Here is a 25,567-nt window from a genome sequence, read left to right as displayed (position 1 = left end):
GACATGAGAAGAAAAATAATTTCTTCATTAAAAAGCCTAGTGCTTTAATTGACTGGAAAAAGGGTCCATAGTATCCAACATAGATATATGAATGGTAAATAACAAGGTGCTGTTGATTGCTAGTTGATGTGTGGGTCGCAAACAACCCATCCAGCTCTGGCATTCCCAAAGAATTTGCTAATGCGTCACTGGCGAACATTCAGGATCTCATAGTTGCCACCTTGGAATAAAGCGTCTGGGTAAAACTTTTAACTTATCCTTCTTCCTGACGCCCTCCTTATTCTTTATGCTCTACTCCCTTCAGAAAAAGGAGATAAGAAAACAAATATTTTGTGTGTTAAATCATGATAGTATTGTCATCCACAGACATGCTAGATCAAGGGATTTTTTCTTCTTTTGGCCTAATTTGCACTTGCTGCTATGGAGTTGTCAACAATGAGAAGCTTCTCAGGATGGAAGGGCCCATTTTCGCTATGAACAATCCTGCTTTGCCATCTTAACTGTTCAGCAGCTCTCTTTGTTTTCACAACAACGTCGACATGGTCTCGAATTATGACAGCCCCATCTGGGCGAAGAATGCGATCCATTTCAAGTAGGATATCGACAATGTCACACCTGCAGATGAGATGATTATTATAGATTGAACTTTTCTTTTTTCTTTTTCTCCAGAACGTAAGGAATAAAAATGTTTCCACATACATCCAGAAAGCATAATGTGTTTTTGCACATAACAACCTAATTGATGATCCGAAAAATGATGTATTAACTTTCTATTTATGCTCAGCTATGACTAATACTTTCCTGAGTAACTTTGGTACCTTCTAAAAAATGAGTAATTCCATATTGGATGTAAGATTTCTATATTTAGAAAATTGTTCGGATTATGTCTTTATGCTTGAAGGACAAGAAAGTATAGTCATTTTAGAGAAGTACTTTTTTTTGGACTTGTGATACAACAAGAAGTTAGTAGCTTACTGACAGAAAAAAGGTATTTAGAGAAACAGTTGGAGTGGAAGAGTTACTAATAATTCAGATAGGCATCTCTCCCTGGTACATCTCTCGAGATTCAAGGTAATTCTTTCAGATGGTTTTGGAGCTATTTCTTCTTAAACTTTTATATTTTAGCACAAGAACATAGGCCATCTCTTATCCAAATTTTTCTGGTCATCAAGACTGCTTGAGTTTATCTTCCAAAAGGGAAATGCAATATAAGCGTTACAGGATATCAAACTATGTTCACAACCCCATTTGAGGTAAACAGCGTGAAAAAATAAATGTGGATAAAACTTTCTCTAATTTCTTTGATTGTCTGTGTTTTCATTGAGAACATGTTTTTTATAAAAACATTAGGTGGAGGTCCATGAATGTTTTCAAAATGTCATAAATTGAAATTCAAAACTAAAGAGGAATCTACAAGCAAAAAGATAAGATTTTGATGGTTTGCCTTATTGCACCGATGAAAACTTAAGCTGGTCGTGAGGGGCCTAAACTTGAGCTGCTCGTGAGGGGCCTTTAGGGGGCTGTTGCTAAATTAAATATAAGATATCTTCAAGGTGGAAGGACAAACTTTTAAGAAGGAATGAGATTATTGGAAAGCATTTTGTGCTTGCCTTATGCTTGGGGGACAAGGAAGAAGAGCCATGTTATGACCCTTAAAATTTGTTGTTAAAGAGATACATATAAGAAGCAAGGACGAGAAAAAAAGTTGCTTGACTTAACTCTGTTAGCGAGAGACGAAAGATAGAAGACAAGCCATGCATATGGTTCATTCAAGTGTCCGCTAACTTGTCTAAGTGCCAAACCAACTCCGGGTTGAAATTATTGAACATGAGTAATCAGCACATGTAACTCATCTGCCCCGCTAGTGAAGTGAGGGAAAAGAAGGGGAAAAAAGGGAGTTGAATAGAACAATTCACTCAAGAAAAAAATGAGAGAGAGAGAGAGAGATGGAAAAGGAAAAAAAGTGGGGTGAGTCAACGCCAAGCTGGGATCGGCGATGGAATGGGCAAGATAAACCCCACCCACAAAATTGCATTGTAATAATATTTATTCCTTAGAATGGTTTTGGAGAATGAGATACAATGACAAAAATGATATAGGTTGTAGTTGAATTAAAGAAAATGTTTAAGGAAGAATTATTAAAAGCAGACGGGCGGGGGTTTGAGTGAAGCTTAAGGGGGCGATTGCGCCAAAAATCGTGCACAGCGGAGATAGAAGAAAAGGCAAGGTCTGGCAAGGCGGCGGCCGGGGATGCCGGTGTTAGATGTATGCCCTACAAGCCAATCTAGCTAATACTATTTATTCTGGGACATAGTTTTGTACTTGACTTTGTTATTATTTAATAATATTGGGCATTCTTTTTCATTCATGTTATGTATGTGTCCATGAATCGTTCAAGAAATTAATAAGATGATAATACATATTTTCAAGAGTTAAGAATTTGAACCATGTGTCATTGGTGATTAATTTCTAAATCATCACAAAGACAGTGATTGATCCGATAAGATTAGTGTACAGATCGCTTTCATTTTGAATGGACGAGTCTCGAGTCCACAGTGTAGGGATACTGGAGTGATAATGCAGGTGCTTGTTAGAAAACAAGAGTACCGAGCGTGACCAATACAAGAAGTCACTTGGATGTCATCCACTCGTCAGTGACTTACTTGATGTTGCAGTAATATGACTGGTCCTTTAACCTGCAGTGCTTCGGCTATTCACAGTGAGGCTGCTGTAATTTGACTGCACATATACATGGTCTCTAGCCATACAGGTCCTTGTAGTACAGCTTGGCTGCAGTAGGTTCATTGTAGGAGTAGGATATGCACCTACATGGAATCTATCGATCTTGATAGATAAGAAGTGGTCCTATATAATTTATGAGATTGAGTTCAAAAGATTTTAGCCGGGGCAGTATGTACAGTGGAAAAAAAGTTTTCCACTCTCGAACTAAAGTCGAATAAATCTTGGCATATGACAGATGATGGAGTTTGACGAGTTATCCATGATCTCCGTCTTGTAGGAATCCATGATGACTATATCATACTAGAAAATCTTAATTGATAAAAAATCCTAATTGCAATAGGACTTATCTAAAATGAAGACTCCAAATTGCAAAAGACTCCTTATTAGATAAGGATTAAGAGTCCAAATTCATTGGGTCACCTAATCCTCACGCACAAAAGAAAAAGGAGGGGCGTGCGCCCCTCATTATTTTATTTATTTTCGGATTTTTTTCTAGGCGTGCGTGAGAGGAAGCCCTAGGGAGCTTTGGGGGCAAATCTGGACCGTAAGAAAAAGAAAGAAAAAAATAAAAAGGGTGCGTGCGGCCTCCCTTCCCTTTGCTTGGGCATGGCCTCCTCTTCCTCCCTTCATCCTTCTTCTTCTCAAAATAATCAACGAGTTGATTGAAAGAGAGAGGGCTTCAACCATCAAAGGTGATCTCTGCAAGGAAGCTAGCACCCCGATGAGATCTAAATGCTTGGATCGGTCCTCTTCCTCGTGTGGATATCCGTAGAGGCCGGACGCATGTGCCGCTTTAAGCGAGCCTTTCAAGTTTTCCACATTCATCAGATTGTGGTGAAGATCTACTCGCACAATATGAAGATATGATCTTTCCCTCTAAAGTATTAATCTTAATCTATTTACGAAGGTCTTTAATTCGTTCATGAGATGAACGACCATGCATGCATCTTCCACTGCGATTTTAATTTTCTGAAGCATGCACGGTTTTCCAACGGCCGGGGGCGAGGGTCGTGCGCAGCTAGCGCGGGGTGAGGATCCAATGGCTCGGGCAAAGCCCGAGGTCTGGGTGACCCACTGGGTCTCAGAAGCGGAGGTGGAAAAGCTCCGACAGATGTTCACGACCTTCCTAGAGCTGCCGGAGAAGCCAATAGAAGCATCACGGAGGGAGTGGAACGGCCTGGTGGTGGTGGTCCGTAGCCTCGGCTGCCGGGTGTCAATGGACTGGGTGGCCAAGGATGTAGCGGCCTAAGAGAAGATGGAAGCGAAGGTGGCGGCGGTGCCCCTCATCGATGATCCCCTCGATCTGAGGTTTAAATCTACGGCGGATCGAGACCGGGCCCTCACCAGAGGGCCGTGGTTGGTGGCGGGCCAACTCCTGGCCATGGAGCCATGGAAGCCCGATTTCGTGCTAGGTTTGGACGCTGTGAAGACGACGGTGGTGTGGATCTGGCTCCCCCGGCTACCGATGGAGTACTGGTCCAGTGAGACCATCTTTCGGATTGCTGCGATGGCAGTCGGCCGCTCGCCATAAACAGAGTGACAGAGCAACATCGGATGATGGGCTTCGCTCAAGTGAAGGTGGCCATCGACGCCACCACATCACTGCTCCCCGACGTCCAGATCAAGGGGAAGACGAGAGTGCTATGGCAACCCTTCGTCTACGAAAATGTACCGAAGTTGTTCTTCGGCTACGGGAGGATCGGGCACTTGGAGGCAAATTGCTGAATCCGGCTCCGACACAGGCTGAGGGGCAAGATCGGCAAAGGTCCACCACCCCCATGATGGTGGAGACAGGGGGTAACCCCGACGAGCCGGAGTCTAGCTCAAGGGAGGAGGTCCAAAGGCCGATCTTTGGCCCTTAGCTGGCAGCGATGCGGATCCAGCCGCCGTGAGCAGCGAGGTGGCCGAGGAAGACGACTGAGTCCATGCCCGAGTCGTCTTCGTCTCGGCCGCAATCACCGGTGGGCCGCCCAAGTTCACCTGAGTCCTCGCTGGACTCAGACAGCTAGCAGAAGCCAACGAACGTGGCTCGCCAGCGATCACCACCGAAGGAGCTCTCGGTCGAGGAGGGTGGTGACCCCGACTCTGGGTTGCTACGAGGAAGGATCCGAGTTGGCACGAGCTTTGACCCACTTGTGGGCATGGTCGACTCGGTGGAGCAGCTGGAGACAACTAGACCGACCGAGCTGCAGGCCAGCCCAGAGATCCAAATGGCTGATGCGGGCTTGGGCCAGTCAAAAAAAAGGCCCAGGAGCCTAGCGCCAAACCCTAGGTTGGGTCGGGCTACAGGAGGGCAGCTCGGGAGTGCAGGTCGAGCCTCCCAAGAGAAAGATTCAGGCATGGCCCATGCGCCCGAGGTGGGCCTGCCAAGAGCCTAGAAGCAGGTCGAGTCGGGGCTGACCTAGGCGTGTTGCCCATGTTAGGCACAGCGGGGCCCGGAAGCGATGCAGCCGCCAACTCCAATCACGACGAAGGCGGATCCAGGCGGGACCCTAACATCGACGGTCGTTGGCTTCCCCAATCTCCCCCAGGCCCTGCCGAAGAGCAGCCTAGAGGAGGGGTCGGACACAAGAGGGTCGATGCCACCCGGGAGTAGGGCTGAAGTGGCCCAGGCGGACCGGACGATCCAGGGGGTAGCGATGCAAGAGGCAGGCTGCGGCGGTGGTGGCGACCAGGCTGCCGGCAAGGAAGCTGCGGGCAAGATGGTGGTGGTCGTGGACCACCCCACTGTTGTGCAACGGGTGAAGGCTACAGTGATGAGGGTGGTCTCAGGCGTGAGTGAGGAAGGTGAGCAGCGAGCTAGGTCGGCCCACACTGAATTGGAGGACCCTAAGGCTCTTGGGGGGCTACACGTCAGGGCCCACTCATCGGAGTAGTGCATTATGAAGATTTTAGCATGAAACTGCAGGGGGCGGCCAAGCCTTCCTTCATGACTTTATTTAGGAGATTGATTCAGGTGAATGACCCGAAGATTTGCTTTCTATGTGAGGCGCTTGTCTGGAGACGGTCTCCATCAGAGTGCAACATTGCCTGGTAGCTGATTAGAAGCACTTTGCTGTGAAGTTCCAGAAATTGTCTGGGGGGCATCTTGGTGTTGTGGAAGAGGAGGGCAGCCTCTTTGGATGTTTTTCACAACTGCTCACAACAGGTTATAATGGTTATTTCAGAACCTAATGAAGCTCCGTGGGTATTACGTGGTGTGTATGAGAGTACTGACTACATAGTTAAGAGAGTTCTCTGGAATGAGATCACCAACCCGCTTTTCCAAAGCATTCCGATAATGGTGGTGGGTGACTTCAATTATATCCAGAAGCCCAGTGAGAAAAAGGGAGGCAGGGCTTACACGGACTTTGTGGACTGGAGGGAGTTTTGGAATTTCTTGTCGAGGAATAGATTGGTGGACCTCGAATTCTCTGGGCCGAGATTCACCTAGTGCAACAACCAATCTGGCCAAGCTAGGGTGTGGGAGCGGATAGATAGAGTCGTCGCATGTCCGTACTGGGTCCTCTGCTTTCCTACCTACTAGGTCAGTCACTTATCCCGGATAGCTTCGGATCACTGTCCTATTTTGATTTTACAGCATCTTGCTCCAATCACCATAGCACATTCCGCTTTGAGAAAGTGTGGCCGTCATACTCCCAGTCTTGGGCCATTGTTTGGGAGGCCTAGAGGTGCTGGTGCGAGGTGATGCTATGTAAAGGGTTTCGCATAGGCTGAAGCTCACCAAGCAATGACTCCATCGGTGGAACCGGAAGGTAATGGCCAACATCGTCAGGATATTGGAGGTGGAGGCTTCAATTGCTAATCTTCAGGAGAGAGAGGATAAGGATGGATAGCTCTCAGAGGCCGACATGGTCCTACGGCAGCAACTTACTATGCATCACTCCCTATTGCAGCAACAGAAGGACTTCTGGAGTTAGAAATCTAAAATTCAGTGGGTGAAGGAGGAGAACCGAAACACCAGATTCTTCCACTGAATGACCATTATCAGAAGGCAGAGAAATACGATCCACTCCTTGAGAGTTGGGGCGGGGCAATCGGTGGAGAGTGCAATCAAACAGGCCTTGGTCGATTTCTTTGGGTCTAAGTGGACGGAGGATAGTGGATCAAAGGTAGCTAGCTAGATTCCATGGCGGAAGTCCGAGTTAGGGCGGCGGAGAATGCAGCCTTGATACAGCCAGTGTCGATATGGAGGTGCGGGAAGCTGTCTGGGCTTGGCGGAGGAAAAGACCCCCGAGCCAGACGAGTTTCCTCCCTTTTCTTCCGAAAGTATTGGTGCATTATCCAGAGGACAGTGGTGGAGGCAGTCTAACTGTTCTTCAGTAGGCAGTGATGATAAATGACTGGAAGGCCACCTACATTACCCTGATACCGAAGCGTCGGGATGCGGCAAAGCCTAGACATTTTAGGCCCGTCGGCCTGTGTACCATTTTGTATAAGGTTGTGGCGAAGATTATGGTGGGCGGGATGAAGCCTCTATTGTTGGACATTATCTGCCAGAAGCAGGAGACTTTCATGGGGGGCAAGAATATTTCTGATAATATCATCGTGGCTCAGGAGATGATGTGGAACCTACAGTGGGCTACGAAGAGGAGTCTGATGGCAATCAAGCTGGACATGGAAAAAGCTTATAATAGAATCCGATGAAGTTTCCTCAGACGAACAATGGAGAGCTTTGATTTTTATAAGATCTGGATAGACTAAATTTTAGGCTGTGCGCAGGGGTCGAGCTTCTCCATCTTGATCAACGATTCACCATCACCATTCTTTCGATCCACTATGGGACATTGATAAATTTGTCCCTTGTCTCCGTACTTATTCATTATTTGTTTTGATCTGCTTTTCCATGCCTTGCAGGTAGCTTGTTGGAATCGAGAGCTAGAGGTCTATGTTCCTGCCTCTGGTTTCCGACCGATCTCTCACCTCTTATTTGCAGATGATTGTCTCCTACTGGCTAAGGTGAGGGCGAGAGATGCGCAGGCCCTCAAGGGTGTGTTCGTGGATTATTGCGAGACTTCAGCGCAGCGAGTGAACATTCAGAAATCGACCATCTGCTTTAGCCCAAGTACAAAGTTGAGGGGGAGGCGGGAGATCAGGAGGATCCTAGAGATGCGGGATCAGGAGGGCCGTGGAGCTACCTAGGGGTACTTATCACGGGGAGGAGGCTGCAGGTGTCGGAGTGCTTAGGACTGGTGCAGCGGGTCCAGGACAGACTGGAGGTCATCTCTATCTATGATGGGCAGGTTAACGCTAGTCAGATCGATTTTGTGCTCCATGCCAGTCTACCTCATGTCCAATACTGTTGTCCCTAAGTCAATGCTGATGGGGGTTGAGCGGCTTCCTCGAAACTTTCTTTGGGCTTTGCACGGAGGTGGCCATGGGGTGCATTTGGTGGCCTGGAAGAGAGTCTGCACGTCGGTCCGCGAGGGAGGATTGGGGGTACAGTTCCTCCTGGAGAGGCAAGAGCCATGCATTGCTCGTCATGCGATGAGATTTATCCTTGATGAGGATGATAGTATTATTTCGATAATTAACATAACAATTGAGAGAATATCAAATTAATAATGAAGTTTAACATGATATATCACTAATGAATATCACACCTTCGATACATTCACGATACATTAAGAAAATGAGATCAAGACAACTCACAATGATTAACAACAGATAAAATATGTAGTAGAAAATGATAGAGAGCTTTTATATCTAATTCGGCAAAGTTTCAAGTCAAGTATACTCTTAAGGGCAAAACTATAATTTTCATTATTAAGGGTATGAAGCTCTATCGTGCCATACACTCAAAATTATTTGAAATATGCTCCATTGACTTTATGAACTAGTCTAACCTTAAGATGCAGAAAATTGTGAGTTGAGTCGACCCGAAAGAGGTTTGGAGACGACCCTGATACATATGGCACGCACTGGCACGGAGTGACACACTTGGCACAGAGTAGGAGTCGACCCCAGAAGAGGTGGAGTCGACCCTGGCACGTTTTGGAACGATCCGGCACCTACTTGTAAAAATGGCACAGATGAACAGTAACTGGGGCCGACCCCAAGTATCCTTGAACCGACCCCAAGAGAAGAGCCGACCCCAAGAGAACATGAGCCAACCCCAACGTGCAACCTCAAAGAAAACAACTCTATGAAATTTACTGAGAGGGCCGACCTCAAGTTTTCTTGAGCCGACCCCAGGTGGAGCCGATCCCAGGAAGACTTGAGTCGACCCCAGTGGAGCCGACCCCAAGAGAACATGAGCCGACCCCAGGATGAGTGTCCAAAAACCATGTCTCTAGAATCCCTGAGAGGGCCGACCCCAATGGATCTTGGGTCGACCCCATTGTAGCACGGGTCGACCCTAAGAAAGCATGAGTCAACCCCAGTGAAAAAGTCAGAAAAACAAGGATTATGTGGTTCCTGAGAAGGCCAACCTCATTGTAGCAGGGGCCGACCCCAGAGAAGTTTGAGTCGACCCCAAGGCTGATGAACAGTAACTTGAGTCGACCCCAGCACGGCCGATAGCATAACGACTAGTTCTGCAGATGTACTTTTTGAGCTCCCAACGGCTAGAAACGGCTAGTTTTTCAAATCAAACAGTTGGAAAGTGACCTACAGAGGTTGGAAGGTATTTAAAAGATATCATTCATCGGAGGAAAGTACCTTTTTGCAAAAAAATCAATAGAGTATTCAAGAGAAAGCAAGCCCAAGTGTTCTTCATCAAGTTGCTTCATTCAAGTCTCAAAAAGGAGGTGGTTGAGCAATCTGAAAGTGCATTCAAACAGCTCCACCAACCTCTTGTGAAGTGAAGTAACCTGAGCAAAGAAGAGAAGAGCATCCTCAAAGCGATAACTATTTTTCATCTCTTCTTTTAGTGCATATTTGTTATATTTGCTCATTTAGAAGCTACATACTTCTTCCTTTTAAAATCCTTGTAAGGTTTGTTGGTGAGCCCGTAAAACCAACGGTGTAGGTTGTTGGTGAGGCCGCAAAACCAACGTAGGTTATTGGTGATCCCGGAAAACCTAAGTGTAAAGGTTTTTGGATTATGAGCCCGAAAAACAATCCAACTGTAATCCGCAGAATTATAGTGAATTCCTAAGGGGACGCTTGGGGAGTGGACATAGGTGCTTAGGAGAGCACCGAACCACTATATTTCTTGTGTGCTTGTATTGTGTGCTTTTCTAATTTCACTACACGCACTTAATTAACATTAGCTAAATTACCCATTCATCTATCAATTTGATTAAGGGATTAAAAATTTAGAAAACCCAATTCAACCCCCCTCTTGGCTTGTCACCTAAGGCAACACTTGAGCTGTAGAGTTTTTGGAGTCAGGTCATGGCGGCTAGATATGGCCGAGTACGAACTAATGGGGCAGCCCCAAGTAGATAGAGATGCTCCTACATGTGGCAGAAGATTTGCAAGTACATGCCTACTGCCTTACCGAATACCAGATGGCTAATCGACGATGGGCAGAGTGTAGATGTGGTGGACCCGTGGGTGGACTTTCTTCCTTTGAGACTCTGGCTGTCCATGGTCAACGTCGAGGCTACGGACAGACTCCAGATCTACGATCTTCTTAGCATAGAGGGGGCGGAGTGGAATGTCGGCAAGATCGGTCAGTTATTTGGAGAGCACCTTATAGAACGTGTTCTATTGCTCCCGATTCCGGAGTGTGCTAGCCTGGATGTGAGGATTTGGAGCACGTCCTACAGAGCCCGTGTCAGGGTGGGAGATGTCCTTTGTGCCCTCTAATGGGAGCAAAGGCCTGGGATGGATTGTGCTTGAATCTGGAGCTTCAAACTCCATTCGAGGGTAGAATTATTTCTGTGGAAGGTGGCTTGGGAGCGCCTATCAACGAGATTTGTGCTGAGCAGAAGAGGGTTGGGCATTCAACCCTAGTGTTCGGATTGCCGAGTGGACGAGACAATGAATTATGTTCCGTTTTAGTGTGTGTGGGCTAGGAGGATCTGGAGGCTCGTCGAGATCCCTAGGATGCCTGGATACGGATTGGGTCTTTCCTATAGGCAGTTCGTCGATGGTCCGGCGCCCCCCCCCCGATGCACCAGATGGCTGTTGGAGCGATCTGCACAGCTTACCAGATCTGGTTGGCAAAGATCGCTCGGACTTTTGGCAAGAGCAATCCGTCCCCGAGGTTCGTTGTGGAGCGCATTCGGGTATAGGCCGTAGAGATCACTCATGCGGGCTTAGCACATGGGTCTTTGATAGCTCGGGACACCTACGGCCCCTGTTCTGCTCAAGTAGCGTCTTGTACGATGTTTTTTACCTGGAAGCCCCCACTCCCAAGCTTTCTTAAGGTCAATTTCGATAGATCCATGCTGAAAGACGGCAGGAGAGGAGGTGTTGGTTTTATCATTAGGGGCCTGAACTCTAGGATAGTAGCTACTGGTGGCTGCAAGATCTTCGATACCTCAATTTCTGGAGCAGAGCTGCGAGTGGCTTGGGCCAGCCTGAGCCATACTCGGCGCGTGCTACAGGCCATCTTGGTTGTATTAGAGGGTGACTCAGCCACCATGATCAGCTAAATCCAGGGTGGCTCGATTGGCGATGGAGGGGGACACCCCCTGCTTCGGGATATTTGGACTATGGTGAGTGACGTTGTGGCCTTTCAGGCTAGGCATGCGTTCAGAGAGGCTAATGGGGCCGCAGACTAGGTCGCTTCTTATGTGGCCTGTCACTCTGGATGTACCCTGCGGGCCGGGGAGTGGGAGTTGCCCAAAGCACTCCGAGACATGGGACATTAGCATCACTCAATATAAACTGCACCATCTCTAAATTCAACTATAAGCATCGTCTAAATTTCCAGGTGACATCTTCATTAATTAGTGATCGATATTTTAAATTCACATAATAAATAAACAATAATTTATGATGTTAAAGAATTATGAACAATATTGAATCATTACAATTACCATCTATTACTTTGTTTTTCTTTGATGCATTCTCAACAAAATCCAAAAGGTCTCATCTACCCACTGTATCATGATAATTATCGTCCATAAATTCAATCCAATTTTAGACTATATCAAACAAAATCCAAGCAATTTTTTTTTAAAAGTTTATATTCAAATTTCAATGTCCTACTCTAGTTAAGTAGTCTAAACAACAAAAGCTTTCAAAGACGCTTCCCAACTGTAGAAAGATTTAGGGATTGAAGAGCCAAAAAAAAGGCAATAAACAAAAGGGAAAGAGAGAGGGAGGTTCGGATACATCTCCCTAGATAATTCGAAAGCTGAAGAGCAGTAGCGATACCAAAAGCTCAGGTGCCTCATGATACATCTCTCTAGATAATTCAATGTACAGCAGCTATCATTCTGTTCAAGATGTTATACTTGCTGCTGAAGGTGAAGGACTCTACCTTCCGTAAGGTCATGAATTAGGAAGGGTTTGTAGTGAAATACTTCCAAGTAAAGATTTCCTTTATGTCTAGACCGTGAACATAGTGTAGTTAATGATGCACCATGTAAAATCATGTGTCAGTGTGTGAATGCATGCATATGTTAATTGCCTTTGTAGAAACATGATAGATCTTGGGTTGAAGTCATAAATATTTGGCATGCCTTCTTGAAAAATGAAATTTAAGATTTGAAAGGCACTGTGAAAAAAATACAAACTTTGTAGTCCTTGTGCCTTTTCAAAAGATAAAAAACAATTATCCAAATAAACATCCAATCAGTTACTTACCAAATTGAACTTATATTTTTACTGCTAATCTTTTAGTTTATAAAATATTAACCTACAGATTGGAAACACAGACCAAATTCCTTTGTGAATTGGTAAAATTTGGCATATTCATGCACCAGGCACCACTAAATAGTGAACTTGGATAAACTACCACTTGCAGAACCAGTACAAGTGACAGCAAACCAAACTTATAGGATACAGAAAGACTATTATAGTATCTTCTGTTATCATACTCATATTCAAACATGAATAAAGATGTAAGTGAAATGAATTAGCTACACTTACTATACAAGCTTATTTTTATCTCTGTTGCTCTCTTGGGTCTAGAAACAACGTGTACTTTTGAATAAACGGAATGAAGTAGAAAACTTACTTGTTCATGTACATGCTAAACAACCCATCAGCATGTATTAGATCATATGTGCGGGGATAAGTAGAGAAAGCTTCACACCTGCAATACAGCATATCTAACAATGTCAATTTATAAAATATACATTTCGTTGAAGTCTCAAACGGATTTCAGTAAACAGCAAAATAGATAAGAAATCATGAACATCAAGATTCTTTGGGTGCTCTTTATATGCAACCAATCAAGGGTTTAAATCTTGGTAACCTGCCCATCTCTGCTTGCTCCTGGGACAGTATGGAACTAGAATTGGATGATATGGTTGGGGCGAACTAAAACAGTCATCAACCACAGGAATGAAAAGGGAAAAAAATGAAAAATTGCATCCTGGTCCACCCCAAGTCAAGTTGCACCAAGGACAATCAGGACATCCCAATTCAAAAGAGAACTGATGTCCCAGATCCATGCTGGGTTCCATTTTCTTCTTGGAATGGTACAATGCTAGTCGGATGTGCCGGTCTTGTCAGAACATGAATTGTCAACTCAATATTAGAAAACATAAAAAAGAAACCTATTAAGACATTTTAAAATTTCCCACAAATGCCTTTTTTTTTTTTTGTAATCATACAAGGTTAGAATTTTTTGGCAGAAAACAAACTTTAGGGTTTTTTTTCTCCCTTCCTTTGTGTGTGTGTGTGTGTTTGTTCTGCTGGTTTTGTTGGGGAGTGGGGGTGGGGAGGGGAGTTTAAAAAAATTGGATAGCTCACGAAATTAAGGTGGAGGCATCCAAAACACAGAATATCAAAGCTCTGTCTCTTGAAGAGTGAACAAGTCATGTTATTAGGTCAGAGTTAACTCAAAGTAGCATAAAAAAGAAAGACTGAAGTGTTTCTGTCACCACTAATCATGTTAAACATCAAGAGTCTTTCCAAAGCTGTTGCTTTTGATATTCCTATGAGTTTCAATTATTAAGGTCGATAACTACATTTATTCCCTCAGGAGTTGTTTGGTTGCAGAATAAGTGTGGAATATCCTCGCCAAACACCAGAAAAGAGGGCAGAATAAGGCCTCATAACATATGGGATGTAAGTGGGCCCACATGGTATAATTCTATTCCACAATTTTGGTGGAATAAAATCCTCTAAATGTACAAGGGATATCCCTTCCAAAATTATTCCACAACCAAACACTACCTTATAAAATCCATAAACCTTTTTTTTTTAATTAAAACCTTTTTATTGAATGCTATAAAGAAAAGCTTTTCATTGACAAAAGCAAAATACCAGTTCATATATGTTCCAATAAGTCCACGCTCATAGATGATACCAAGAGTATTGTTTGTTGCATCTGCAGGAACGACATTCATGACCCAAACTGGATATTTGGACATTGCAGCAGCAAAACCTCCCAAACCAGCATTCATGTCCATAATGTTTCTGTATTTACCCTCTTTGAGAGAGCTAAAATATGCCTCATAATGCACAACTCTTTGGTTCCATATTTGATTGTCCTGATTGAAGGTCTTAACTGTTATCCCCTCTATGCTCCCAGTGGTTATCCTTGGAGGTGCAGCATGCAGTCTTCTAGGCCACTTTTCAAGAGAGCCACCAGCTACGTCCTGAGCTGCTTTCACCTTTGGCAGAGGAGTAATGCATAACTCCATCTTCTTATACCTGTTATACATGAAATAACTCTTTTTGTTAGGGTGTGTAAACTCAATTTTATTTGTATCTCATGACCTGTTTATAACAAACCAAAAAGAAAATAACAAGCAAAATATATTATGATTAGTTCCTAGGCAAGGTAACATACACTTTATAAATGTTAACACTCACAAAGCAAAAACAACTTGTGCTTAATAGCATCCTACAGTGTGGCAAATGTAGAAAGATGTTATGACCACATTTTCCCACACCACTGCCAACAACAAAAAACATGAATAGACCATGACTTGCATTGTAACTACCGGGTTGCAATCTCGCAACTCTGATACTATGGAATGTACACAACTAGTACAATAGAGAGAGCTCTGAAGTATATATGCTTATGTTTTAGCGGAAAAGAAACAAGTTTTGAATGCTCAAACATGGTCTTTGACCCAACTAAACAAATTTACATCCTAGACAATTTAAAGATTTTCTTTTTGTGGCTAATGAACTGGTCTTGAAATATGCGCCCCACCTAAAGATGCATGACACATTAAAATGAAAAAACAATATATTTGATCATGCAAGAAACAGAAAAAAATAACTTTCAATCAAAAATTTGACGGATCATACAAATACTTAGAAATGCTAAGCTAAAAAGTAAGTGATATCCATGTGTCCAATCAGGGTCTGCCGAACTGGGCCGAACCGTCCGATTCAGGCAATACCGAGCTGACCCAGTGCGAAACCAGGCCGGTTCGGTATTTCAATTCAGCTCCAAAAAAATCACAAACAACACCAATTGAGACTATCAAAAAAAAGATCTAAGGCTAAATAAGGTGTACTTCCTCTTCCCTATTTCCTTTCCTCCTTTTCTTTTTGGAAGCTTGAAAAAATAGCTCAAAAATTGCAAAATAAGAAGAGATCACGCCAAAATTTTCGATTTGGGCTTGATTTTTTATGTGTTGTAGATCTAACGGACGATGTACATGATGACATAAAAAATTTTAATTTTTGAATTATATACAATTTTTAAAAATTAAAAATATATTTTTGGATTAAAAAAGAATAATTTTTTAAAAAATAAAAATGATAAAAAAAATTATAAAATCAGAAATGTAGTTAGGGGCATGCAAGCTACTCTCTATAAAAATTTAGCATCCATTCAGTCAGGTTTTGATGCGATCATGCGCACAGTAGCGATGACAGTTCTGATGATCATGGATTTGCTGGTCATGAAAGGAGCGGAGGACAGAAACCATTGTTTATGAGATACAGTCGCAGGGGGGTCATCGATTCACCGGTAAGTCCTAGTTTACGCATACTACACAGGATAAAGACCATGGACGATCTGATAGAGCCCGTGAGGATACGATTACATATAGGAGACGAGCTCCTCGAGATCATTCAGAAGGATACGATGTAGTTGTAAATGACCTCGTACGTAGAGTAGGATCCATAGATGTATCAAGTTTTGAGTCATACTGGATCCTATTATCCGCAGCCGCAGGCAACCTATGATCCATACGAATAAATATATGGATATGGTGCATCTGAAGTATCTTTCAGTGGCTACTACTTTACGCAGCCTGAAACATCTCACAAGTCAGATTTTGCTGCTGGCATATTCGAATGGACCCCTCCATAACCATATTATCAGTTAGAAAATACCTCTTAGAGCCAGAGCTTCAGCGAAAGATTCTAGAGTGGTGGGTTAATGTGCCTCCTGAATATACTGATGATCCGGATATTTACGGAAACCATCGCCACTCGATCCGATTTTAGATATTGGTATGTATGTTGTATTTTAAATGTATGTAAGTGATTGGATTATTTTATATTTTTTACGTCACTACTTGATTTAAAAATATTTTATGTTGTTCCTTGTAGCATGCAACATCTCACTAAATATTTTATGATTTGTATCATTTTAAAATAATAAAATGCATTATTTAGGTTAAACCGAAATCATAGAAACATAAAAAAAAAAATCAAATTAGACTTAAAATCATTGAAAAACTTCAAAAAAAGTGATTACCAATTAAATATTCTTGAAAAGTTAAAAAAATGGGCGTGCCAGTACGACACCGGCACACTTTACACATATCGGTTCTGGTTCGGTACCAAACTGGTACCGAACCATACCGGCTATCGAACAGTACGGGTCTTGGCATCGGTTCGTCCTTGTGTCCAATACTTCAATTGACAGGCAAGAAAAAACAAACTAAGAAGCATAAAAAGCATCCATGTCGTTATACATCGTCATACCAAAAAATACAAAGAGAAACAATAACAGAGTATACTGGTGTTGTGTATCAGTCCGCACCATACTGTAACATGCTATGTGAATGTGACACAATCTAATACCCACTGCTTGAATAATTTTGTATCATACTTCACAAGCACGGTACCTATTAAATAATACACAAGAAGTGAACCAATTAACAAAGAGTCTCTAAGTCACACAAAATTGATATCTGAAGCAAGAGTTGGTTCAGGTGCCATCAACAGAACCAATGGAAACTGCAAGTGTCAAGCATTTCTCAAATATCAACTACAAATCTTGATTAATCGACGATGCTAGTTATGACTTCCAAGAGATGGGAATAGTGGGACCAATATTCATGACAAAGTTAAGCACAAAGAAGTATATATATTTTCAAGGTTAGGTACATCAGAGAGTAGAGGGAAGAGAAAATCTCACCAAGCAAAATCCAAGTCAGTTCCTTCACAGAAAGGTGGAGATTTCAAAATCTTGGACTTTTTGGAGCAGTGGAGATGATTAGTTGGTTTTCTCCATATTGCAATTGCGTCCTTCTCTGAAACCTTCTTCCAGCAAAGTCGTCTAGCAAGATCCTCTATAGCATTCTGCTCTGCTTGTAGATCTTGAGGTGACCTCTGCCAACCCTTGTGTAATCTTTTCCAATTGATGGGTGGTCCTGACAAAACCCAGTACCCACCAGGTCGGAGAACCCGGTCAATCTCCAACAAATACAACCCATCTGGGAATCAGCTATACAAAAGTTAGAAGATAGCACTTCACCCACATCATTAATTTTCTATGAAGCAAGATACCAGAACTTTTCAAAAATATCAAATAATCAGCTATATTTCCTCAAATCGCTTAAATTATGTAAGGAATGAGGAACATGACAAAGAGATTTGCTTGTCATAAGTTGGATTTTGATAGGTTCGGTTACAAAAATTTTCAATTTATGCAGTGCCCAGGATCGGTGGAACCGTCCCAAACCGGGTGGTTTGGGTCGTACCGAGTCATCCAGCCGTCAGGATGGTTCTGGCAACGGAAACGAAATCCGTCATCGGAGGGAAGAAGGAGAAGGAAAGAGAGGAAAAGAAAGAGCGAGCGGAGGAGGGAGGGAGAGAGAGGGAGCGGAAGAAAGAGAGAAGGAGGTGGAGGCGGCCTGCGGAGGGCTGGTGAAGGCCGGTGAGCCGCACGGAGGAGGGCTCCGTGGCCGAGTCCCCTATTTCGTTTGAAACAGAGATCCGGCCCCTTTTTTTATTTCGCAAATTTTAAACGAAATAAAAAAGGGATCGGACCCCTGCTTCGAACGAAACAGGGAATCCGGCTACAGAGGCCTCCTCTGCCTAGGTCGCTGGCCTCCGCCACCCTCCTCTCTCCCTCCCTCTCTCCCCCTTCTCTCTCTCTCTCTCTTCCTCTCTCCCGTTCGTCTTCTCCCCTGCCTCCTCTACAGTGTCGGTACGAGGCTAGCACTGGAGGCATGTGTTCCATGCTGCCAAGCAACCAGTCTGGGCCCCAATTCTGGCACAGCAGACCCTAGCAGTGCCCATTTCACCACATATACCATTTCATTCGTAAAATATAATAGTGACATTTTTCCACTGACATGGTCCTTGGCCCTTCATATTATATTTTCTGGATCTTGGGTGAGTCAGAAGAATTCAAGGTTTTCTTATTGCCTAAAAGTATTATGCTTCAAAATATCTTTGCCCCCAGCAATGCAACTGTGAAGGTAGATGCTGCAAGTTTGACAAGATGAGTAAAGTTTAAAGGAGAGTATATTTTCTAACTGCAGGACATTGATGTAGTTACCATAACCAGCCCACTGGATCAAACATCTTGCACAGTGCGCCATATCAAAGGACCTTGATGGATATGGTAGCTTGTGAACGCTTAGGACTCCGAGCATAGCAGGCAGTCCACGTTCAAGGGCAAACTGTACTTGAGCTTCATGCACGTCTCTTGGTGCAACAGACATTGTTAAAATGTTATAGTCCAGTAGATGGCCACCAAAGCTGGCAACCTATTTAAGCGTTGATCAATAATAAAGAATCAGAAGTATTCTTAGATACAGTTCAGAAACTGAGCAAATGAAGAGGGAAAAACAGCAAACTCAAATATCAACAGACTACATCAGCATCGCATAACACCAAGAACAGTATCATCTCACTGATGAAGCTAATATGGTATTCCTGTAGTAGCAAATGAAATAAAAATCATAAACCAATTATTTCTGCAAGATATTAGCAGAAAGGGTCCCATCAAAGGAAGAATTATTTGCAAAATGACATGAGTATTATTATGCAAGTGAGACAGGGGTTTGTGACACCCACTTCAAGGTAGGTGTTGCATGGTAGGTTCTGTATCTGTAAAGGTTGCAGTGTAATAATAAGGAAAATAATTGCTAGAAATCATGTCTTATTGGTTTTCTGCCGACCTCCAAAAGCATTGGAGACATATTCAGAACCTAATCAATACTCCCATCATATTTGTTGATGTACAAACTGGTCATTATTGGTTCAATAATCAAGAATATACCTGCCCAGATTCTGTCAATATGTTACCCTTATTTATTAAACACTAAACAAACTAAACACTAGCCAAATGTGAGCCTAGTCCCCATGTTGCATCATTTAACTTTTCAAACTCCAAGCATTTGATCCATAATCAATCTGTTAGTTTTTGTTTTAATGGAGCTAGCGTTCCAACATAAAGGTTTGTCCACCTCACACTGCATTGATTTTCCAATATTTGCATGTCTCATTACTTATGAGGCTTGCTAACAAGCATGAGGTTATGGCCCATTCCCTGCTTGCACAAATTTTGGTGAAATAAAGCCAATTCCTTTTGAGGTTCCCACTTGACCTAATTTGGATCTGAAATTGATAGGCCAAAATCAGGTTTGGTCCAATAGAACATGTTCAGGTTAGGTTTGGGTTAGTTCAGGTTGGTTCTACACCTTTAAGCAGGTTGAGCTGAATCTACTTAGACTGTTATGGGCCTCACCTAGTTAGACTGTTATGGGCCTCAGTCCATAAGCTGACAGATCTCCTGGCCACAGTCACGTGACCATCCTCATCACAAATGGGTTAAAGCCCTTTCCCCAGCAGACTTGAGGGATGTGGAGCCCAAAGCAGTAAGAAAATTCTGAATGTATGTGTGCATGTGGGTGTGTGAGAGAGAGAGAGAGAAAGAGAGAGAGAGCAGCCTTCCACTCTCTTCTCCTACCTCTTCCTATCTCTTTTAGCCCATTCTATCCTATAATTCTGATTGAAAGAAAAGCTCTCTTCCTCTACAGCTCTCTGCTTAAGAGTTGTTCTTTGATATCAGAACTGTCAGCCATCCTACAATTCTGATTGGGAGCAAAGAGCTCTTCCTCTACAGCTCCCTACATAAGAGTTATTCTTTGATATCAGAACTCTCCACTTGGGAGTTGTTCTTCTGGTGCCGTTCTTAAAATTTTGAAGTAAAAGATTTTTCATTTGAGCTATTTTGTAGCTCTATCTCAACAAATCACCAGAACCACAGGGAAGTGCCGCCAAAATTTTGGTATGAAATAAGAACTAAGTTAATATTTGGACTTGAGAAAAGGGTGGAGATTAATTGAACCCTAATCCTTGGGCTTGTGAAGTCCCAGTAGGTAAAAGCCAATAATTTGGCTTGCTAGTACATCTTGATGATGATGGAAATAAGTTGTTTTTAAATTGTCGTTATAGTAACGTGGGTTTATGCATAGATTAACTAGAGACCGAGTCAATTTGGCACCCACTTTTCTTAGACGATAAGCAACTTTTCTTTTATCACCCTCATACTCTTGGTTGAATTTAATGCCTAACTATGGGATGATGTGAGCCCCTTACTCTCTTTCTTAGCTTAAACCTTGGATATAACTTGGAATTGTTATGTTGTTAGCTCTAACTTAAATGATTTGTGGGCTTATTAGACCAACACAATTTTTATTAGACAGCTGTAATACACTGTAGAGCAGGTGAGTGCAGTCCACCCAAGTTAGGTGGATTTTATCCACGTGTGAATTTCCAGGCAAGAACTATTAGTAGGATCAAGGTTTTAAGAAACAGCAGCTGAGGGCACACCAGTTTTTGAGAAACAGGTTGCTACCAGCTAACATGGCACGAGGATGTGTCCTGTATCAACCCACTGCATACCCGTGCCCGTCTTATGCCAAAATAGTATGGTACTATCCGTACCGTCCCATTCCGGCTGGTTTTTAAAACCTACAATAGGTGCACTGACTTGCTTTGGCTTAATTCCCAAATTTTAAACCCAACTTAACTCACAAAATCTGTTCTGAATATTTAGACAACTAGTGGAATGCAGACCACAAATTGTCCTTAAAAGAGTTTTGTTAATTGATCTCACATTATTCGTAGGATCATGCACATCTTTAGATTGGACTAGCTACATCCTAGAGACAAAATTTGGCCAACAGCCATGCATGTTGAGGACAGATTACTATCTTAAAGAGCATATGTTTACCCTGTGCACTGCTAGCCAGCTCTGCAGTATAACTGAGATATCAAACCTGATTTTTGGACTCATATCAAATCAATGTAATTAGAGAATTTTTATCACACAGCTGTGCTGACACAATCAGACTCAAAAATGGTGTTTGATTTGCTCTGCAACAATCACAAAACATACACCTATTATAAAGCAAGATTTGGGAGTGTCAAGGATATCTCAAGGGTCACGAGCATTTGGACCACCTATCATTTCCTTGGAGTTAAAGAGGGGTAGAGTTCACCTACCACTAGCTCCAAAATTACTCAAAAGGACAAACTAAACATTAACAATGAATCAAGTTTATAGATCAAAATGCATCAAAACTCCCCTCTATAACTTCTCCATAATGCACTGCCATTCATATTTTACGGTCAGAACTTTCAAGAAATGAAAAGTGTTGGTTATATAAGAGAACACATAGGGAAAAACATCCTACAAAAAAGTTGAAATTTACCAAACAGACTAAAGTCAGTAAACATAATTTTCATCAAGTCTACTTCAGAAGATCCCCCAATAGGACATCAGATGGAAAAATAATGGCTGTACAATGTTAAAGAAGGTAGTTCCATGCTAAAATCCATCTCTATCACAAAAATTTTTCTACTGGACGCAGAATGGCTGATGTGGTAGTGCCCCAAATTCAGAGGGTCTTAAAACTTAAATAAACAAAAGAACAGTAATAATGGACCCACTGCAACTGCATTACTGATCCCAATCATGGTAAGGGAGAGATATTCTTGTTAAGAAAAGGAGACATGCAGATTCTCAATTCCCAAGGCTGATCACCTAGAGAAATGATCTCTGTATCTCTGTTTCCTTGTCAAAATTAACGATGACAAACTGGCAGCAGCATAGTGGTAATGGTCCAACCAAATCAGCTATACTGCTTTTTAGCAGTCGGAAGAGAACTGTGGAAGGCAAGAAAACATATAAGTATATAACCACTTATAAAATATGAAAACAGATATACTAAACTAGAAAATCCTATTCCAAATTATTTTGTTCTCTGTGAAGAATTATTTCACAAATTGTAAAATATCTTGTCAGACTCAATGAAAAAGGAGGTGGCTAAGGTGACTAGTTCAGCTTGGCTAATTGTCCTTATTGGCTTGTGAAGGTATGAAATTTCCTTCTTTCATGAAGCGAAGGACATATCTATAAGGTTCTAACTTACCTATGATTTGATCTAGTGCCTTGTGCCTGATGATCCTGAATAACCCTGTTCCTATTTGAGGCAATTATGAAACCTCGTCATTCTTTTGGAGGTATTTTCATGAGGGCATGATCTACAGTTTAGGCAATGTGGTGACAAAAAAGTGTTTTCTACATCAGACTGATGATTAGAAATTAAACTGCACCACAGTATATAAACCATTGATAGTAATAAACATATAAGTAATTCAATAGTACCAACAGTATGTGAAAGTTACCTACAATTAGTTGATAATATGAAAACCTAGTTTCATGTTCATCTATAATTTTGATTGTGAAATTTGAGCTTTCTTGTGTGGTTAATGTTCAAAATAGTTGCATGATCATAGTTGGTGAGACAAATTAAAGGAAACTATGTATGTAGTGTCAAACATCAATCATCAAGAAAACTAGAATGGATGATAGATATTAATTAAATTTGGGGTACTTTTCTAAAATAAGGTCTGTAAACTGGTATACAGCAATTAAAATGTATATTAAAAATGAAGATTACTACTGAAAACATGAAGAAGGTGGCTTCTCTCACATTTGCATATCATTCTGTGATGCCCTAAATGTTGCCACAATATTGCAGTATATGTGCTGTGCTGGGTACAACACACTGCACAGGGTTTTTTAGAACTCCAGTCAACCCTCTCCTTCCTCTTCACAAGAAATGATACTAAGAATGCCTCAACTTGACCGAATAAGAAAGAGCTTCCATGATGAAAGGAAAAAAATGAAGACTCTCTAGCACATACAGAGATAACCAAAAATCAACGTATGACCTCAACCATTCAAGGAAAAAGCCCCCATGATTTGATAAAATGCTCAACCTTTTTACGAGAAAATGGTATCGGAAGCCTCCGCATGATTCAATAACAATAAAGTTGAAAGACTAAAAGCAATGATGTTAGAAGACAGAATATAGAGAGACAATTAGAAATTGCTCCCATGACCTCAAATATTAAAAAAAATGCCTTCCATGATTTAATAATTTTCATAGGTCATTAAAAGCAAGTTAGGGGCATAACAGAAACGCAAAAATAATGAATGGAAGCAATAATATGTAAAAGAATAAAGGAAATGGGTTAGAAGGTAGGAACCAAAGTGACATGGCAAAGAGATCGAACCACTTGTTGCACACCATTTCAAAAAGTTTGGAAAACAATCAAGCGCATGGAAGGTAGGAAGAAAGATAAAAGCTATAGGCATGTTTTTTTCTACTTCTCAGAAAATACAGAATACTTTCATATGCCTACCCAAGTTCCTCTCTCTAACACATGAAACTGGATCACTTGATTGGTAATACAGACACATCATAAGACTGTCCAAGTAAAGAGAAAGTAAGTGACCGTGACGCATCACTTGACACCAAATGGCAACAATACAAATGGGAAGTCTCCAGCAGAAAGATCGCCAACAGACTTACAAAAACCGAAGTGAAATTAAAGGGACAAGGTCTTCAAAATAACCTGATCTAGCAAGAAACTATGCAACAAATCAGCCCACAAATCGGAAAAAACGAAACAAATGGACAAGGTATAAAAATTAGTAAGGCGCATGCAAATAAACAAAATGAGATTGTGAAGAGAGAAAATTGACATCTTTCTATTCTCCTCTATATGTACAACTGTGATGTATATCTAAGACAACAAAAGTGAAGACTGGTATGATGTCAAGTAATATCGCATAAGCTAAGAACAAATACATTGTAATTAAGAATTAAAAAAGAACAGAGCTGAAAGCGATCAAATATACTAGAAATTCAAACTAAAATTTAGCAAGAAATAGAAGCAGGCGAACGAGATCCAACTTACCCCGCACCCGATATCAAGAACCGTCCGGATCTCCCCGCTCTTCAGCGGGAAGAGTTTGGCCATCTGGTCAACGTACCACTTCACACCCTGGGAGAAGGACGTCCCGCCGCCGGGGAACACCAGCCAATTCCCCTCTACCCGGACCCAATTCTGGTCGGCCTTGGCGATGCTGAGCTTCTTGGAGGGCACGTTGGCGAACCAGGCGCGGTCGCGGCTGGCAGGCCACGGCAAGAGGGTCCGGTACCCCTCCGGGCGGGGGACGCGGCAGCGGACCCGCTCGTCGGGGACGGGGCAGTGGCGCTCGCGGTGCTCGAGGTTGTGCATGGGGAAGCGGCGCTCGCGGTTGGGGTCTTGGCAGGGGCAGTAGTCGGTGAAGTTCGGGGAGCAGAAGGGGATCGGAGGGAGATCGCCATCGGGGAGCGAGGCGAGGGCGGCGGCGGCGGAGTGGCGGGGGAGGAAGTCGAGCTCGGCGCCGGCGGCTGAGGGGGGGCGGGGGAGGGGGCGGAGGAGGCAGTCGGCGGCGGCGCGGTGGGCGGGGAGAGGAGGAGGGCTGGAAGGCCGGGAGTTTTGGTAGATGCCGAGGAGGTACGAGAGGAGGCAGAGGAGGGCGGTCAAAAAAATGAAGGCCAGAGTCCGGCGGTTGGGGTTTGGGAGGATGGACGAAAGGCGGAGGCCGGCCATTTTGGTGCAGATTATGTTTGGATTTGGAAGGTTTTATGTTTGGCATTTGACCTCTCTCTCTTCGATTTTATCGTCTTCGCCTAGATTTTTTTAACACTATTTTTGTGAGCAGTTTGCTTCTCCCGGAGTCTACCGTCTCTCTTCGAAATAGGATGATCACGTGAGTGTAGGTGTCCGTTACGCCGGGACTTTTTTTTTTCTATACGGCAAGGAGACTTCCATAGAAATCTTGCACCGTGATGATGAGAGATGGGATGGCCATCCAGGCCAAATATGTATTCAGGAAGGCCAACAGGACAGCCGATTGGGTAGCTGCCTATGTAGCCCACCATTCGGAGTATATCTTTTGGTCGGAAGAGGGGGAGTTGCCATTGGCACTCCATGAATTACTGTGTTTTGATCTTATTGGATGTATTCACATACGTACTGTATAAAGCATCTGTTTTAAGCCTATATATATATATATATATATATATATATAATAATTTAACCATGTCACATTCAAATTTCAAATATTCAAAAAAAACTAATTATTAATGTTTGGTAAAAATGATTATTGGAAGCAAAGGATCATAAGTTGTTGATTAGATAAAGCTGAAGAGATTTTAGGATTAAGATTTGGATAGGAGGGAAGAGATTATAATAGGTGATA

The 25,567-nt window shown here is 42.7% G+C and overlaps 1 protein-coding gene across 1 annotated transcript; it reads right to left on the bottom strand.

Annotated features, from left to right (window-relative positions):
• Nucleotides 1-4: 4 nt before the first annotated feature.
• Nucleotides 5-25,054, bottom strand: LOC103716230 (S-adenosyl-L-methionine-dependent methyltransferases superfamily protein). Its single transcript, XM_008804149.5, has 6 exons — nt 24,235-25,054; nt 18,512-18,722; nt 17,144-17,441; nt 14,077-14,466; nt 12,821-12,898; nt 5-615 (listed from the first exon to the last, which is right to left on the bottom strand). The coding sequence occupies exons 1-6, from the start codon at nt 24,913-24,915 to the stop codon at nt 402-404; spliced, it is 1,872 nt and encodes a 623-aa protein (XP_008802371.1). The 5' UTR covers nt 24,916-25,054; the 3' UTR covers nt 5-401.
• Between the last annotated feature and the right edge of the window lie 513 nt (nt 25,055-25,567).

This window comes from Phoenix dactylifera, chromosome 2, assembly GCF_051530095.1.
Source record: "Phoenix dactylifera cultivar Ajwa chromosome 2, Ajwa_hap1_PhDact_Kaust_v1.1, whole genome shotgun sequence".
NCBI classification, from domain to species: Eukaryota; Viridiplantae; Streptophyta; class Magnoliopsida; order Arecales; family Arecaceae; genus Phoenix; species Phoenix dactylifera.
This window is presented reverse-complemented; position numbering and strand designations above follow the sequence as displayed.

Coding starts and splice junctions, on each gene's coding strand:
- LOC103716230 (XM_008804149.5), bottom strand. CDS start 24,915: ATGGCCGGCCTCCGCCTTTCGTCCATCCTCCCAAACCCCAACCGCCGG. Junction 18,723..24,234: donor TTCTTGATATCGGGTGCGGG/GTAAGTTGGATC, acceptor ACGCTTAAATAG/GTTGCCAGCTTTGGTGGCCA. Junction 616..12,820: donor TTTAGCATGTACATGAACAA/GTAAGTTTTCTA, acceptor TCTCATCTGCAG/GTGTGACATTGTCGATATCC.